At 38.5% G+C, this 18052-nt stretch overlaps 2 protein-coding genes across 7 annotated transcripts; one reads left to right on the forward strand and one right to left on the reverse strand.

Moving 5' to 3' along the window:
- Positions 1–572: 572 nt before the first annotated feature.
- On the reverse strand, positions 573–4231 carry LOC144062168 (retinoschisin-like). The gene is made up of 6 exons (XM_077583221.1): positions 4139–4231; positions 3295–3320; positions 2963–3155; positions 1817–1958; positions 1538–1733; positions 573–1188 (listed from the first exon to the last, which is right to left on the reverse strand). The coding sequence occupies exons 1-6, from the start codon at positions 4191–4193 to the stop codon at positions 1036–1038; spliced, it is 765 nt and encodes a 254-aa protein (XP_077439347.1). The 5' UTR covers positions 4194–4231; the 3' UTR covers positions 573–1035.
- Positions 4232–5197: 966 nt separating this feature from the next.
- LOC144062169 (AP-1 complex subunit sigma-2-like) lies at positions 5198–17825 on the forward strand. Of its 6 annotated transcripts, XM_077583223.1 has the most exons (8): positions 5198–5300; positions 5712–5890; positions 8070–8178; positions 8270–8407; positions 9071–9101; positions 13712–13774; positions 15720–16744; positions 17401–17825. In XM_077583223.1, exons 2-6 carry the CDS (start codon positions 5712–5714, stop codon positions 13771–13773), a joined length of 519 nt encoding a protein of 172 aa, XP_077439349.1. In that variant the 5' UTR covers positions 5198–5300; the 3' UTR covers position 13774; positions 15720–16744; positions 17401–17825. The 6 variants fall into 6 exon arrangements, with proteins under 6 accessions (XP_077439349.1, XP_077439353.1, XP_077439352.1 ...); XM_077583227.1 differs by lacking the exon at positions 13712–13774; XM_077583226.1 differs by lacking the exon at positions 9071–9101 and having other exon boundaries at positions 10614–13774.
- Positions 17826–18052: the final 227 nt, after the last annotated feature.

Consider the following 18052-nt stretch of genomic DNA (forward strand, 5'->3'; position numbering starts at 1 on the left):
GGACGACTTGGCAGTGACTAGGACAACTTGACTGTGATGAAGACGACTTGACTGTGACGAGGACGACTTGATTGTGACGAAGACGACTTGACTGTGACGAGGACGACTTGGCAGTGACTAGGACGACTTGACTGTGATGAAGACGACTTGGCAGTGACTAGGATGACTTGACTGTGATGAAGACGACTTGACTGTGACGAGGACGACTTGATTGTGACGAAGACGACTTGACTGTGACGAGGACGACTTGGCAGTGACGAGGACGACTTGGCAGTGACTAGGACGACTTGACTGTGACGAGGGCTTAGCTTTGACAAGACGAGACGCACGAACTTCCACACATAACGTCAACAATGCTCCCACACCAACTGGACAAACACAACAGACTAAATACACCAACACTATTGAGACACACCTGGGGAAACACAAGTGGCTGAGGGCACTGATTGGTCACACAGTGGGAATTGAAAAGACACACAGGTGGATGTGGTTAGACATAACGAGACTAGGGAAGAAACCAGGAACACAAAGAAAAACCCAACCCCCACAGAACCGAAACATGACAAAAGGGGTAAAAATCAGATTATTATGCATTTTTGGGAGAAATTTGTTACAATCTTACAGAAAATTTTTAAAAATCATATTAAATACTTTAATCTCATAACAATACAGTACAATTTTTTTATTTTTTAAGTACAATTTTCTCATAATATTAGTCATTTTTTTCTAGGAAAAATATACCTTTTATTTTCACAAACTTCTACAACTAATTGTCCTTTGCTGTATAGAATCAAAAGAGATGACAACACAAAAAGTTCAACATTTATTTATCATTTTGTTATCGTATACTGAATGTTTTCCCATAAATCCTAAAATTGTAATATTTCAATATGCAACGACAATTGAAAATGCAAATCTTTCGTATGTAGCTGTATATGATCAAGTTATCATTTTGTTGTTGATAATTTCATGAACTTCCTCCCATCGAGAAGAACGAGTGTTGAGTTTAGGGAGCGTGTTTTCCCGGCAGGTCCCTCACACGCACTTTCCCATGCACATGAGCAGCTCCATGCGAATGGCAATTCGGGTGTGCCAGCCCAGAGGCAGCAGGCGGATGTAGCGCGCCACGATGGGCGGGCGCAGAAGGTTCTGCACCGTGGACGAGCGGTCCGAATTCCCATAGAAGACCTGAGAGGTAGACAGCCAACGTGACATATTCGTAACGTGGAATATTCATTTATTCATTGACAGCCCAGTCAAAATGGATTTTTGACGTCTGTAGCCGTCAATGGCACTCAATGATTGTCTGTCAAAAAATTACAGATTTTTTAAATTTATATATATATATATATATATATATATATATATATATATATTATTATTATTTTTTTTTGAATTATTATTTTATTTATTTATTTATTTATTTATTTTTTTAACTAGTATTAATCGGTAGTCTGATACTGGCATCAGCCTTAAAAAAAATCCATATTGCAATCCTGCCATATCCACTATCGCCGTGCTGCGTTTGCGTACGTACTCTGTTGTTTCCCGTCTGGTCTTTGTAGTAGACCCAGTTGAGCGTTTCCATCGTGCGGTACTGGACGCTGTACTTGGTGATCCACTCGTCCGAGTCACAGCGACCCTGCATCAGGATGCCCGACACCACGCCCACTTCCTGCAGGTCGATCTGCAGCCACTGGTGCAGGTCGTTGTACTTGGACAGCCACGCGCACCTGATACACGTGCGGATGGTTGGTTGTCTCGCTGCCGTGTGATTGTCTTGCTACCAGTGAATTGGGGTGCTGAGGGGCCCTACCCGAAGCCCTGGTTGTTGAGTCGTGCCTTGTTGGGGACCCAGGAGGTGTACCAGCTGCTGTACTGATCCTGATGGGAGCAGCTGATCTGGTCCGACGTCACCGAGCCGGACTCGAAGCCCAGGGCTCTGTGGTACGGACACTCTGGGTGGACGAGACCAGCACAACAATAAATGCTTGATGCATCTCTAGTAGGTACAGACCGATTATTGGCCGGGCCGATAATTGGTGCTGATATTTGGCATTTTGACTAATATCAGCAAATATCGGCATCTGCCTTTTTCCTAATCTGATGGTCGATAAAGATGTGGAATGCTGGCGAACGTAGCGAAATTTAGGGTTTTCATCAGGATTTGTAGGATGTTCACAGACCGTTTTTAGTTTTCACTAGACCATTTTGAACATATTCTGACAATTTTGACTGTCTTTTGACACCTTTTATGAACCCTGACGAAAACTCTAAATTGGCTGCATTCGCATGCATTTGTCGCCCAGGAAACTTTTCATTTATGGATTTATTTAAATTTCCACTTTACAACACTGACACTGGGAACTCCCTACACTTTTTATTAAAAAAAAAAAAAACTAAACTATTTTTGTTAGAATTTTTAAACAAAGCTGTCAATTCTTTGTATGTTTAAGATTAAAAGAAACAGTAATTAAATTTTTTTTGACACTAATATTTTCTATTTTAAGAAGGAATATCGGCTTAAAATATCGGTTATCGGTGTCATTCACTCTAAAAACAGTTGGGTCAAAAGTAACCCAATTATGGATAAAAAATGGACCAGTCCAATTTATGGGTTAATTCGACCTAACTTTCTGGGTTGTTTTATACAAAATGACCCAATTTTTTGACCAAAGTAAAGGATCTGACCAATATTTTTACACTTAAAGACCCATTTATTGACTCAAAGTTGGATCAAATTGACACAAGTAGAGGATTGGTCCATTTTTTTTATCCACAATTGGGTTATTTTTGACTCAACTGTTTTTAGAGTGTTGATGACCAAAAATCAGTATCTGTATCGGCCTCGAAAAACCCATATCGGTCTATCACTAATCTCTGCTTCTCTTCTCAGGCACCACGAAACTGCGATTACGCAACCACCTGGAAGCTAAAAGCGTGTGACGTGACGTGACCTCACCTGGCATGCAAGTCAGCGATTGGCCTTGAGATGGCTCTGGCGCCGAGGTGGGCCTGACGGTGTCGGGGAAGCTGGTGGGCGCGATGGCCTCACAGTCGCAGGTACACGCTTTCACGTTCCTGGCGGTCCACGTCTCTTGGATCTTCTGATCCTCCTCCTGCAATTCCTCCTCCACTTGCAGGATCTCCTCTTCCTGCACCAGACAAAATGGAAAAGAGTTGGGAATATCATTTTTTACAGTGTATGGAAACAACAAGTGCCAGGGTACTTGTGGGTGGCACAAAAATAGTCTATTAGTAGGAACAAGTCAGACATTTTGTTTGTTTTTTTACCTCCTGAGAGTGAACTGCAGTCAGGGCTGTAGCACATCCATGCATGCATGGAACATAAAAAGACATCTCTAAAGGTTTTATAGACAGTAGTTAAATATGGTTCAGTTTACAGTGGAACCGGCAAAGTTCAACAAACACAAAAGTGGATCAATTTGGTCTTTAAGTCGCGCTCATTTCAGGCTTGCAACCCCAAAGATGAACTAGCATTTACTGTCAATAGACAGAACTGGTGTTGGGGGCTCTTTTTTTTGCCCTAAAATGGCTACGTCAAACCAACATGGCTGACTTCCTGTTCAATTTTTGGCCTGGGTCCTTAAGACTTTTTCCTGCGTCCTGTTGTGATGGACATGTCCACCGAATTTCGTGGCAATCATTCAAAGGACTGCAGGCTAATCATTTTTTTCAACTTTCCATCCAAAAATGGCTGACTTCCTGTTCAGGTTTGGGCGTCATTCCTTGGGATGTTTTCATGTGTCCTGTTGTGGCAGACATGTCTACCCAATTCTGTGTCCATCAATGAATCTTGTGTTGGGGGGTAATTTTTTTTTTAGGCTTATTGAGACCATTTTGGATATTTCCATTTATGGATGTACACACTTTTATTGCTAGCAGTTTAGCATTAATGGCCGTATTGACATACAGTATTTCAAAGACTCGTGTCTTCACCATGAAAATATGAAATCAAACATTAAAAAAAATTGAGAGCTACTCCACATCATTTCCTCTGGGAAACACGATTAACAGAATGGCTTGTGGTCACTTTCAGAGGTTCCACTGTGCATTTTGCCTTAATAAAAAGGACTATTTTTTATACTTCTAATGTCAATTAGCTTTGTAGACTTACCCTGCAAGACGACAAAGAGGAAGAAGAGCGCGGCCCAACGAACGCTGGCCTCCATCTCGCTGCTCGGCCGTGCTGGAAATGGGATGCGAGCCGTGCGGCGGATTGGGATTGAGATTACACTAATCCAATGCAGTAAAGCGTGAGGGCTTCATCTAATACGCATTATTGGCTCACTAAATAAATGAGAGACACTTCCTGCTTTCTCTACAGCCATTGTATACAAGCAGCAGAAAGAAAAATAAGATTTTAAAGGTCAAATCTCTTGTTTGGTTGTCAATGTGCATGCATTTCATGTATCACTAGTGATCTCTTGGTGCTTTTTACATGTTATGTATAAGTGAAATCAAATGGAAACGTTCATATTAATTTTATATTCAAGGTCCTCATTTTTTCATGACATTGGCATATGCAGTTTATAAATTTTAATTTAAAATAATACATTTATTAATTATTGTTGGATGATTGTATTTTATTATAATGTAATTGTTGTTAAAACAACAGTTAACAATGTATCCCTATAAATTAATCACCATTGTTATGTTTTTATTTTGTCTTTTTATTAAATAATGTTATTTTGAAAAATACACCATGTTTTATTTTGTCATTACAGTTTAAAGTACTGTTCTTGTATTGCTTGAATATTGTTAAACAATACAAAATATGGCTTATATTGTACAGATACTATTTAAAAAAAATGTAGGATGTATTTTTATTTTATTACTGTACTGTTAAATAAGATATATAAATAAAGATGGCTTGACTTGATTTATAGTAAATACTGTTAGATTGTGTTATTTGGTTTAATTTTTAATTAAAAAAGATGTTCACTTTGTCTGAGAAGATATTTTATCAATAATAAGGTATCACTAATTATGTTTCACTTCAATGTACCGTAAAAATGTTTAGTACTGTAATCTTATTTAATCATCCAATCAGTTTCTCCGTTGTTTGATCGACGTCTATGCAAGCCATTCAGCGTGTTAGAGCCCCCGCGAAAGGCGGAAGTAAACCCAAAGACCAATGAGCGTCGACCTGCCGGCGGCTCTGGCCAATCGCAAGCTTGACTGCGACTGGCATCCGCAGCTTCTGAGCGAGGGTGCTGCTGAGTGCTGATGGGTGGCTGATTTCTTCCTCTTCTTCGGAGCTGTGTCCAAATTTAAAGGTAATAAGTTGGCAATGTTTGTTTTTGTTGACGTCTAAAGTTGGCCTCTCGGGGCGTGTGCGCCGTTTTTGTGAGAAGTAGTCGCCGAATAAATGACGGTGTTATCTGTATGCTACTGTTACTTCCCGTTAGCTTGTGTTGTGCTCTACCGCTACTTTTAATATTTGGATAAGCGGGTTACTAACAAGTGGCAGGAGCAGATGAAATAGAGTATTATAAAGCTGTATCTTTTATTATTATTATTTTAGAAATAACGTTTATGTAGATTATTAGTCTGACCACTATATACCATTTATCATGTAATAATTGTTGAATGGAGTGATTTGAAAGACTTTGTGCGACCACCTCAGCCACCATTTCCTCAAGCGCTTGTGTGCGGATCATTCCGATGATGAAATCCTTTCATTTCAGATGCAGTTCATGCTTCTGTTCAGCAGACAGGGCAAGCTGCGGCTGCAGAAGTGGTACGTGCCCCTGTCGGACAAGGAGAAGAAGAAGATCACCAGGGATCTGGTGCAGACCATCCTGGCCCGCAAGGCCAAAATGTGCAGCTTCCTGGAGTGGCGAGACCTCAAGATTGTCTACAAGAGGTGAGCGGACTTCAGTTTGTGGCAGTTAAAACAAAACAAACTCTGCAATTGGCTGGTAACCAATTCCATGGTGTATCTATTGCTTCCTGCCCCGGAATCAACTGTGATAGACCATCTCATGAAAGAGAGCAAAAGCTCAAGAATTCTTTTGGTAAACCAACAAAGCTCGAAAATTGCCACGTCGACTTTGTCCGCCCGTTCCGTGTCAGTGCTGTTATTCATACATAAAAAAAAAGGCAGAAAATGTTGTCTTTTACAGGCTGTTTGAAAGAGGCTTCGCATACTACATCTGAAGGTGGAAAATTACCACGTTGACGTCTTCCTCCATTCCGTGTTTGAGCCCTTTTATAGAGAATTGACCAGCCAGTGTGAAAAGCACTTTTGATACTCCACCCAAAGTTGGAATATTGCCAGGTAGACTTCTTCTCACCCACATGACTGAACAGAACAGAACCGCAACATGGGTAAATGGTCACAGTGTAAAAGTGGGCCTTAGGTACTACCTCCAAATGCGGAATATTGTCAGGCCGATTTTGTGCGACCGTTCTTTGTTGGAGCTGGCTTAATGTAAAAGATGTGGAATTGTTGCTTAAAATACAAAAAAAAGATGCGTAATGAGGGATCGAGAAGTCTCTTGACTGTTGTCCTGTATCTGTTTTATTAAGCAAGGTGTAATATCCGTCTTGGCTTCCTGTTTTTATTAGCCAGTGGTCACATGTTTTAAGAGCGCGTGAGGGATTATCCCGGATAAAGGAGTCGTCCCCTGCTGGGCGGCAGGAAGAAGCTTAACTTCAGAACGTGCAGGCCAACGGATCACCTGCAGGTCCTCTCATAAGGCAAAATTGCTGCATCAGCGTCATGAATTTGACTCGACTCTGTTGATTGCACCTGAGAGGACAAAGTGGCGAGTGGGAGTTTTTTTTTCCGTCTTGGTGGTGATTGATGAAGAAGGCGTTTGATAGGCTTTTAGTTACTCTCGAAACTCATCAAAGCATGCTACTCTGAAAATGTTTTAATATAGTGTTAGGGCTGTGCAATTAATCGAAATTCAATTACTATTTCAATTATTACTCTCCATAGTTACAAAATCAGAGTAATCTTAAAAAAACGATTATTAATACTCATTTTTGAGTTGTTTAAATTTATACATTTGCACCTTTAAATTTAGGAAATTGTATTTAATCCAAAAAGAACTTGCATAATTATAGTGTTACAAATCATTTTATTTGCCTTAATATTTAGTTTTTGTTTTTTTACATTAACATTTTTTTTTGTTCAGTACCAAAAAAACAAATGATCATCCTACTGCACAGTACACATGCTGCACTCCACCTTCAAGTTTTTGCCAACATGAATAAATAAATATATATATTATTATAAATTCTGTTTGGTCCAAAAAAAACTTACATAACGATAGTGTTTCTATTTTTTTTTATTGGTCTTAATATTTTTTAACTTTTAAACATTTTCTTGTTTTGTACCCAAAAATAAATAATCGTTTTGAATAATCGTGATTTAAATTATTTCCAAAATAATTGTGATTATTATTTTTTCCATAATCGAGCAGCCCTAATGATTAATTTGGCAATAATTGAAATCACGATTAGGATGATCATTTGTTTTATCAAAAAAAAAGAAAATGTTTAAACGTAAAAAATATTAAGACTAATACATTTTGTTGAAACACTATAATTAAGTTTCTTTTGTACCAAACAAGATTTGTATTAAATTTGTTATTTTAAAATTGTAAAAAATTGCCAATATATACATTTAAACAACTCAAAATTGGTATTAAGAATCTTTTATTTTTGTTTACGATAATGCTAATTTTGTAATTGTGGAGTGCATTAAAAATTGTAATTTAATTTCTATTGATTGCACATACCTATATAGTGTACAAAATCCCAACAAGCAGGATTGTTTGTTTAGAAAAAAAAAAGTGGAGATATCTTGGAAATATTTGAATGAGTTGCTTACAGATTAATTAATTATTATGTCAATGAATTATTATGTCACTCATGGCTCTAAGACCTTTGGAAAAGGGCTTGGGAAGATGATGTAACTTTAGTTGTTTGGTGAAGTTGTTCCTTTGGTCTGGTCAGGGGAAAGTTCGGACGTTCCTGGTCTGAAGCTTCAAGCCGAAAGTACCATGACGACTGTGTGTAACGTCTCTCGGCAGATACGCCAGCTTGTACTTCTGCTGCGCCATCGAGGAGCAGGACAACGAGCTGATCACGCTGGAGATCATCCACAGATACGTGGAGCTGCTGGACAAATACTTTGGCAGCGTGAGTGGGACGGCTGGCGGCTTACCGCGGTTACCGCTTACACACTTAATCTCCAGGTAACGCTTCCGTTCCGTCCCCAAAAACATGAAAGGTGTGCGAGCTGGACATCATCTTCAACTTTGAGAAGGCCTACTTCATCCTGGACGAGTTCCTGCTGGGCGGCGAAGCCCAGGAGACGTCCAAGAAGAACGTGCTGAAGGCTATCGAGCAGGGCGACCTGCTGCAAGAGGTGAGGAGCGCGCGCCGTTTTCACATCAACACAAAGGTCACGCTCGTTCAGAAAAAAATTCGGGAATTTTCAAAGTTGTGAGTAGGAACAGTGATACTGATTTGATCAATCCAATATATTTTCTTATCTCATGGAAAGTTTCCACTTTGGAATATTTCCAAAATTCCACATCTTAACTTCAACAGACTTTTGGGGGGAATATTTCCACCCCTTCTGTGCACTCATCCTGTGTTCCACTTACTGCTCGGCACAATTATGAATGTGGAATTTCACTCCACGACAGTAGGGGGAGCCCTGGAGCAAAACACCTGAAGACAACTCAAATGAAAATAAATGAGATGGCAATTTTTTTTGTCACTTGCATTTTTGGTGGTACCTTGATTTACGAGTGCCGCAATGTCCAACAACACCACATTAATTAGACTTCGTAAAACCTGTTTATTTTTATTCAATACATTTTTATTTATTAAAAACAAATAATCTGTTGGTTTGGGGGAAATAGAAACTGACGAATGGCTAAATCAAGGTACTGCTGTGTTTTAATGATCTATAATCTGCATGCTTGCCTTCCTTCCTTCTTTACATTCTTGTGACTTTTATTTTCTTAATCATGTGTCTTTTCTCTTTGCTTTTGTGTATTCTTTTACCTTTTGTGATTTGCAGAACATAGACTCTCAGACGCGCATGTTTGCAGGTACACTTTGTGTAGTTTTACTAGTGTTAGATCACTAGCTAGTCCAGTAGTAGTTTTGGCAGTTTAGTTTTGAAAAGACCAATCAATTTACCGAATGACTATTTGACAGCACGGGAAAACATTTCTCGAAACGATTCCATTTCCACTGCATGTTTAAACCAAGAGTGCCATATAGAGGAGTCAAAAATATCGCAAGTGCATCATGAAGCTTCATTTTCTCATCAGTAATTTTTCCCCGTAAGATACATACTTTCAAGATGATAAAACTGTTTTTTTTTTTTTAAGTTATAAACGAATTAAAAAAAAAAAATACAACTATTCAATAGGCTAATTCCCTACTATGCATTGGATGTGTTAAAAAAAAAAAAAAAAAACGTGATACGAATACATACATTTGAAAAAATGATCAAAGATTTTTTTTATTTTTGTGATGAAAATTAAGAATAAAATTCTTTAAATTCTTAAGTGATATAAATTAAAATCATATAATCTATATGTAAATGGAAATATTATCAAAGCAATTTTTCCATTAAAATTAAACAATATATAATTAACAGACACAATGCATATAAGTGTGCTGTATAGAAAGTGAAAATAAAAAATACGCATTTTAATGACTACAAAATCACTGATTTTCAAAATAATAGTCAAATGAAAATTTGTCAAAATAAATGTTTAAAAAAAACAACAAATTACAATTAAATGTTCAAATGTGTACAAATATATACCAAATAGTATTACCACTTTTTGTACCGTAAAAAGTGTTTTCATAATAACTTCATACACTGATATATAACCTAAGCTACTTGTTAATTTTATTCTAGTACAGTATACTAAACTACCGTAGTTTTAGTTGCTTGAAAGTGTGATGATGTAGAAACTAAAGGGAACACAATTTTTTCCAATATTCAAATAATTAGAAAATGAAATAATACGCCATTACTAAAAATGAGCTAAGATATGTTATAAATAATAGACAAGTTGTACAATTTAGTTGAAATAAAAATTTGAAGAATGTATTTTAACAGCATAGATAGCAAGTTCTAAATCTTCTGTCCATTAAATAAATTGAAAAATCAGTTAAGTGTGCTCCCTGGTAATTTAATATCTGTTTAAATACTGAAATTGATATGGCTGCTTTCTTCTGCAAAAATATTGCCAGCCAAAACACACATTTTTTTGGAAGTTCGGAGCCAAACAAGGTAGGGACGTACTCTAGTCATCTGAGGTAAGTCCTAAAATAATGTGCAATAAAGTAAAAAATTAATCACAAGGTGATCCAAAGTTGTTTCCAAGACAAGCGGGCCCGTTGCCAATTTCCTGGACCAGGTGTCGAGCAATCATTTACGTTTGCCACATGCAGACTTTTGCTTCTAAATATAAACTCTCCCTCCAGCGAGTGACTTGTCTTATTCATGTTGCATAATTACGGTCGCTTTAAGTCTCCTCCGAGGACGCCCGGGTCCTCGGACACTCGGGAGCTCTCTGATTGGCTGGCTTGTCTATTCATAGAACCAGAGTGAAGACTGGGGAGGTTTGCCCAGTGACGAGCTGTTGTAACGCGCCGCCGACCTCACGTGGGTAAATACTGCACGGAGGGATGGTGTGAAAACGCCGCCGTGCACCTTGAGCATGCTTGACGGGCATGAGTTGCTCGGAAACTTCGCTACTCACGAAAAAAGAAAAAAAGTTTGGCATATTTGGCTTTCCCGGTTTCATTCCAGGATGAACCTAAAATGCACTTAAACCTTGAAAGGTGAACTTAATTGGACCTTTTGTAAACTCTTGGAATGGAATTGTTTATTCTCTAACAAAGAGCCGAACGTCAATATTCACAAACAGGTGTTTCCAACGACGTCCATCTCTTTCTGTGACTCTTCCGGTCTCTCTGCATCTATTTTGACGACATTATAAACTCATTGGACGCTTTCTGTTTGAAATCTTGCAATGGCACAAAGTTATTGCTTAATTATTTGCCGTTGTTTTGCTCACGTGATGTCAAAATGTGTAAAGACCTTTTCACGATGATGGGATATCTACCTCCTGGTGGCAAAAGACAGAGCTTTCGCCAATGTCACTATCGGCAGTGGGGAAAAAACAACAACAAAAAACGATTTATTTTAGTCTTCTGTAACACTCTAGTTTGAATATATGAAGTGTCAGTCAAACAAAATTCTTCATACGGAAGAGGATTGGGGCCAGTGAAGGGGGAAAAAAGTGTTGGCAGGATTCTGACTTTATTCTCAGAATTCTGACTTTAAAGTGAGAATTCTGATTTAAAAGTGAGAATCCTGACTTTACTCTCAGAATTCTCACATTATCACTTAAATATCAGAATTCTGACTTTAATCACAGTCTGACTTTATTCTTAGAATTCTGACTTTAAAGTGGGAATCCTGACTTTAATCCCAGAATTCCCCATTTTATCACTTTAATCTCAGAATTCTGACTTCAAAGTGAGAATTCTGACTTTATTCTCAGAATTCTTATTTAAAAGTGAGAATCCTGACTTTACTCTCAGAATTCTCACACTGTCTTAAATCTCTGACTTTAATCTCAGAATTCTCACTTTAAAGTCAGAATTCTCCCTTTAATCACAGTTTGACTTTATTCTTAGAATCCTGATTTTAAAATGAGAATCCTGACTTTAATCCCAGAATTCCCCATTTTATCACTTTAATCTCAGAATCCTGACTTTAAAATGAGAATCCTGACTTTAATCCCAGAATTCCCCATTTTATCACTTTAATCTCAGAATTCTGACTTCAAAGTGAGAATTCTGACTTTATTCTCAGAATTCTTATTTAAAAGTGAGAATCCTGACTTTACTCTCAGAATTCTCACACTGTCTTAAATCTCTGACTTTAATCTCAGAATTCTCACTTTAAAGTCAGAATTCTCCCTTTAATCACAGTTTGACTTTATTCTTAGAATCCTGATTTTAAAATGAGAATCCTGACTTTAATCCCAGAATTCCCCATTTTATCACTTTAATCTCAGAATCCTGATTTTAAAATGAGAATCCTGACTTTAATCCCAGAATTCCCCATTTTATCACTTTAATCTCAGAATTCTGACTTCAAAGTGAGAATTCTGACTTTATTCTCAGAATTCTTATTTAAAAGTGAGAATCCTGACTTTACTCTCAGAATTCTCACACTGTCTTAAATCTCTGACTTTAATCTCAGAATTCTCACTTTAAAGTCAGAATTCTCCCTTTAATCACAGTTTGACTTTATTCTTAGAATCCTGATTTTAAAATGAGAATCCTGACTTTAATCCCAGAATTCCCCATTTTATCACTTTAATCTCAGAATCCTGACTTTAAAATGAGAATCCTGACTTTAATCCCAGAATTCCCCATTTTATCACTTTAATCTCAGAATTCTGACTTCAAAGTGAGAATTCTGACTTTATTCTCAGAATTCTTATTTAAAAGTGAGAATCCTGACTTTACTCTCAGAATTCTCACACTGTCTTAAATCTCTGACTTTAATCTCAGAATTCTCACTTTAAAGTCAGAATTCTCCCTTTAATCACAGTTTGACTTTATTCTTAGAATCCTGATTTTAAAATGAGAATCCTGACTTTAATCCCAGAATTCCCCATTTTATCACTTTAATCTCAGAATCCTGATTTTAAAATGAGAATCCTGACTTTAATCCCAGAATTCCCCATTTTATCACTTTAATCTCAGAATTCTGACTTCAAAGTGAGAATTCTGACTTTATTCTCAGAATTCTTATTTAAAAGTGAGAATCCTGACTTTACTCTCAGAATTCTCACACTGTCTTAAATCTCTGACTTTAATCTCAGAATTCTCACTTTAAAGTCAGAATTCTCCTTTTAATCACAGTTTAACTTTATTCTTAGAATTCTGATTTTAAAGTGAGAATCCTGACTTTAATCCCTGAATTCTCACTTTATCACTTTAATCTCAGTAATTCTGAGTTTGTGACGTAGAGCTACGAATTGCGGGGGGGAGTCAGAAAGTCAGAATTCTAAGAATAAACTCTGAATCCTGCCAACCTTTTTTTTTTTTTTCCCCTCTTCACTGGCCCTAATCCTCTTCCGTAGTTACGTGGGGAGAATCGTATGCTAACCATACTTTACATTACGACAGGTAAATTGACTTTAAAAAAAAAAAAGTGATGTGGTCAAAATGTAGACATAAATGTTTGCAAACATAATAACAATAACAACAAGCCCGGTTGTTCCTATGCTTTTATAACTATACTACTACTACTATATTACTGTAGTGCATTCTAGTCTGAAGTTCTGACGGCATCATACCGAAAGCTGGTTTTAATGTTTATTTTAATACCTTCAATGTTTTCTCCACAAGGTTGAGTTGAGCATTAGCGGTTCACACTGTGCTGTAATTACACACGGCTAACATACCTCTGCGGATTTAGACAAAGCTATTTTTCATAACAAGCCCTCAATGGAGCATTTGTCAGGCGCGCGGTCATTAGTTTGGTGCCAGCTAGCAGATCTTTGTTTGGAATAATGCCGCCCCACAAGGTTTCCCCGCACAGATGATGAAGACTTAGTGGATGCATCCATCGTCTTGCTTATTTTTTTTTATCATCAACTTGTTTGACTCCCAGGTATAGCAGTTCCTAGTGTGACTTCAGAGACTTCTGGACTGTTCCAGAACTTGACCCGCTGAGGTGAATACAGTCTGTGGATTTACTGTGTAGGTCACCAATGCTAGTACTAACTAGTAAAGCCGTTTAGTGGCAAGTCCTTTTTGACGTATTTTGTCCGTCTGGTTTCATGTCTACTACTGTCTGGTTCTTGAGTCAGTGCACCTCATGTGGTTCCTGTTCTAGTCTAGTTTCTCCCATCTAGTTTTTACAGTCGACTTCATGTCTACTACTAGTGTTTCCTGGTTCTTGTCTAGGTTTTCCCAGTCCCCAGTCATGATCTGATTCCAGGTACAGAACTCTGGATCTGGTCACTGCTCAAGCGTGACTGGTCTAATTTTTGATACGGTGTTCATTGTGTGGGTCTGGGTCAAGTGTTTCAGTCCTGGTTCCTCTACCAGTGATCCTGATCTGGTTCTTGTTCCAGTGCTTCTGGTCTTTTGTCTGGGTACAGTGCACCTGGTCTGCTTCCAGGTACAGTGCTCCGGATCAGGTTCCTGATGCAGGGTCCGTCCGTCCGTCTTCTTCCGCTTATCCGGGGTCGGGTCGCGGGGGCAGCAGCTTTAGCAGGGAAGCCCAGACTTCCCTCTCCCCAGCCACTTCAGCCAGCTCATCCTACGGGACCCCAAGGCGTTCCCAGGACAGCCGAGAGACGTAGTCTCTCCAGCGTGTCCTGGGTCGTCCCCGGGCCCTCCTGCCGGTAGGACATGCCCGGAACACCTCCCCAGGGAGGCGTCCAGGAGGCATCCGAACCAGATGCCCGAGCCACCTCAACTGGTTCCTCTCAACGTGATGCAGGGTGGCTGGTATAATTCTGGGCCTACAGATCCTTGTCTGGAACTGGGTAAAGAACCTTTGGGTCTTGTATCCGGTACCATTGTTCAGTAGACTTGGGGGCAGGTCTAGTGCGCCTGGTCCAGCACTTCTGGCGTGGTTCTGTGTCTGACACTAGTTTGGGGTTAAGCATTCCTGTTTAGCTTCCATGGAGAGTGCTCATTCTCTGGTTCCAGACCAGACTCCAAAAACTGTACCACCAATGTACCAGTCCAACGGTACTGATCCTGATCAGCTGTCTTGGGACAAGTTCTGGGTGCCCCTAGTCTGAATCTGGGTCTAGTGGTCCTAGTATAGTGTTCTGAACTTGTGTTCTGGTCCAGCACTCTTGGTCTGGTCTGAAAGTAGACTAAGAGCATCTGAGTCTGGCTCTGGTTCCTGTTCCAAATTCTTCCAGGTACTCCGGATCAGGTTCCTGATGCAGGTTGGCTGGTATAATTCTGGGTCTGCTAATTGGTGGACTCCGAAAACTGTACCAGTCCAATGGTTCTGGTCTGGATCCTGTTCAGCTTTCTTGGGACGAGTTCTGGGTGCCCCTAGTCTGAATCTGGTGCTAGTCGTCCCCGTCTGGTGTTCTGATCTGGCGTTCAGGGCCAGCACTTTTGCTCTGGTCTGAAAGTAGACTAAGAGCACCTGAGTCCGGCTCTGGTTCCCGTTCCAAGTTCTTCTGGTTTTTGATCCTCCCCCATTCTAACTTTTATGTCAACACAAGCAGATATTAAGATGTTGTTGTGTGTCACACTGTGTTGAGTGTTTTCGTTGCATTAACGCAAAATGTCCACTGCACACAGCGCCTTGACTTATGAGTTTCATTTGTTCTGTGGTAATGCTTATAACTCAAAGCGTAAATGTTATAGTCTGTTTTAGCACCACGAAAAACGTTTATTTTTTTTTCTCCATAAGAGGATTTTAACATTCGTAGTTTTTTTTTTTTTTTCTTATTTTGACCAAACTTTTGCTACTCATAAGTCAAGGTTCCACTTTCTTTGTTCCCTGCAAAGCATGTCTTTACACACCGCCTACAGATCCGACACGGCATCTGTAAAGCTTGAACGCTGCGGTGGAGTTGAAAGAGAAAGTCAGGCCTCCTGGCTGCGTGTTGTTGTGTTCTAAAAGCTTTCTCTCTCTCCCTCAGCCCCGTCATGAGTACTTTAATGTGCCTGTGTACTGACTGGCTGCTCTGCCGCCGCGCCCCCCCCCCGCTGCTGCTGCCGCCGCCGCCACCGCCATGCCTGCCCCATGCATGCCCAACACCTTTCGCTCCGCACCCTGTCCTTGTGCCTTGTAGCTACCCAGACTGTTCACCACAGGCTTGATACACGACAACTGTCATCGGGGTACCTCGCAACTCACTCAAATTGTTTAGTGGTACCTTGACTTGCGAGTTGAAGTTGTGTCGTGCAGCAATACTGCTTGCTTTGACTTTTTTTTTTTTTTGTCCAACCTCAACTTCCTGAGTATTTTTTTTTTTTCTTGCATGTCATTCATGCATGTGTTTCCTTTTCTTTTATCTGGTCAATTTGTAGTTATCCAATTGTTTGTATTTATGAGGACAATCTTTACAAGCAAACTTTATGTTCATATTTTTAGTGTGGTATTAATTAGTGGTAGGAAAATCAAGCTTCATGAAGCAATTACAATATTTTTTTTTTTACTCCTCTAGATGGTGCTCTTAAAGATAAATGCTGCAATGGAAATTGATTAAATTTCAACCGCATCTTTAAAGCAAGACCGCCATCTAGCGACGTCAAAACATATTGCAAGTGGTTCATGAAGCGTCATTTTCCCACCACTAGTATTAATATGACAAGAGTCTTTGCTATTTTTGCACCAATTTTGAATCAAAGGCCTCTTCGGCCTTCCACGTGATTATAAGTATTATTCAAATGAAGCTTTATGTAATAAGCTGATAGATAGATCTGACTAATGAGCACAGTTTTTGTAACGACTCATGATAGGGTGCAATAGTTTGATCAAATGTAGGTTTATAAATAATAAATATTTTCTGGTTCTTGTTCAGCGCCCTGGTGTTTTTCTTAAACGGACTTACATTTTCTTTTTTGTTGCTTCTGGTGCCTTAAAGTGTCATGTTTGCATGTGGCTCTAATCCAATGTGTTGTTCTCTTGACTTTGTGTCCACGCTGCTGTTAGGATGTAAAAGTAAGTGCTGCTACTCTGCTGCCTTAGAGCATTTATTGAAAAGATAAAAAGAAGAAGAAAAAAGATGATAATATCGAAACACATTTCTTATAATTGCTATTGTTTTCATTGCATTATTACAGTAGTTGTATTTATACTTTATTGGCATAAACGGTACGTTACGTGAGGGGAAAAAATAAACATTATTATTATTATTATTATTGCATTGACAGTTCTGCTTTAATATTTGTTCATGCCTAACATTTTACTGTAAAGATTATTATTTTTATTGATTTATTTTTAACAAATTGAACTCTAAAATGAATTCATATATTTTGGTTAAGAAGATTATTTGCATTAATATTACACTGGCCAAAAATGGTAAAGCAGGATGTTCTCAAATATTTGCCTTTTAAAATTTAGTTTTTTGAAAATTGCTTTTGGGCAATATGTAATAATAGGTGTATTTATAATATTGTTACATTTGTATTTTATTTTTTAAAAACAACTAGTCTTTGAATTTTTATTATATTATCAGTTTTACTCTATTCCTACATTATCAAAAGTTTCGAAAAGTGTGTTTTAAATTTAAAACCTATGTGTGTGTCCCATAATGATGACATCATCAAAGTGTGCATATTCGTCCTGTATATACTGTATAGTGTTTGTTTTTGCAGGATGGCGAGACACCACGAAGCGTTCTGGAGGAAATAGGACTGACATAAAGAAAAACAAAAACAAATCGCCATGCACAAGCCACACCCCCTTCAGCATAACTTGACATTTTCCCAGCAACAAGTTTTTTTTAATTCTAAAATGATGTAGCACTCTTTTTATATGCAATTCTTGACTATTGCAGAGGAGATCATTTTCATGCATAACCAAAGCTGGCACATCCACTGTAATGAAGAATATATATTGTGTGTATGAAAAAGGGAAGTCAAAAGTATTACAATAACAGAACCAAAGAGTTGTTTTTTTCTTTTTGATACTCTTACTTTACACTGGAAGGCACTGCTGTAGTTTATAAAGTGGTGACGTCACTCTGACCATTAAATATTACATTGGACGTGTTCATTAAAATAAGACATTCAAATACCAAGCTGTTGTGTCGCTCATTTGCATACCAATTATATGTAAAAAATTAATTGCTGTGTTCCCTCGCTACATAGAGCTGCTCACCTTCAGTGTAGTACCGCATCGTGCCACAACATGCCAGGCAGCACTAAGCTCCACTAACAAATATGCAGTGTCATTAAGAGCAACAAAACTAAATAGATTATGTAAGTATCTTCCAGTTAAGGAAAATAAACATAAGCCTTTGACTGT

Source organism: Vanacampus margaritifer, chromosome 13 (assembly GCF_051991255.1).
Source record: "Vanacampus margaritifer isolate UIUO_Vmar chromosome 13, RoL_Vmar_1.0, whole genome shotgun sequence".
In the NCBI taxonomy this organism is placed as follows: Eukaryota; Metazoa; Chordata; class Actinopteri; order Syngnathiformes; family Syngnathidae; genus Vanacampus; species Vanacampus margaritifer.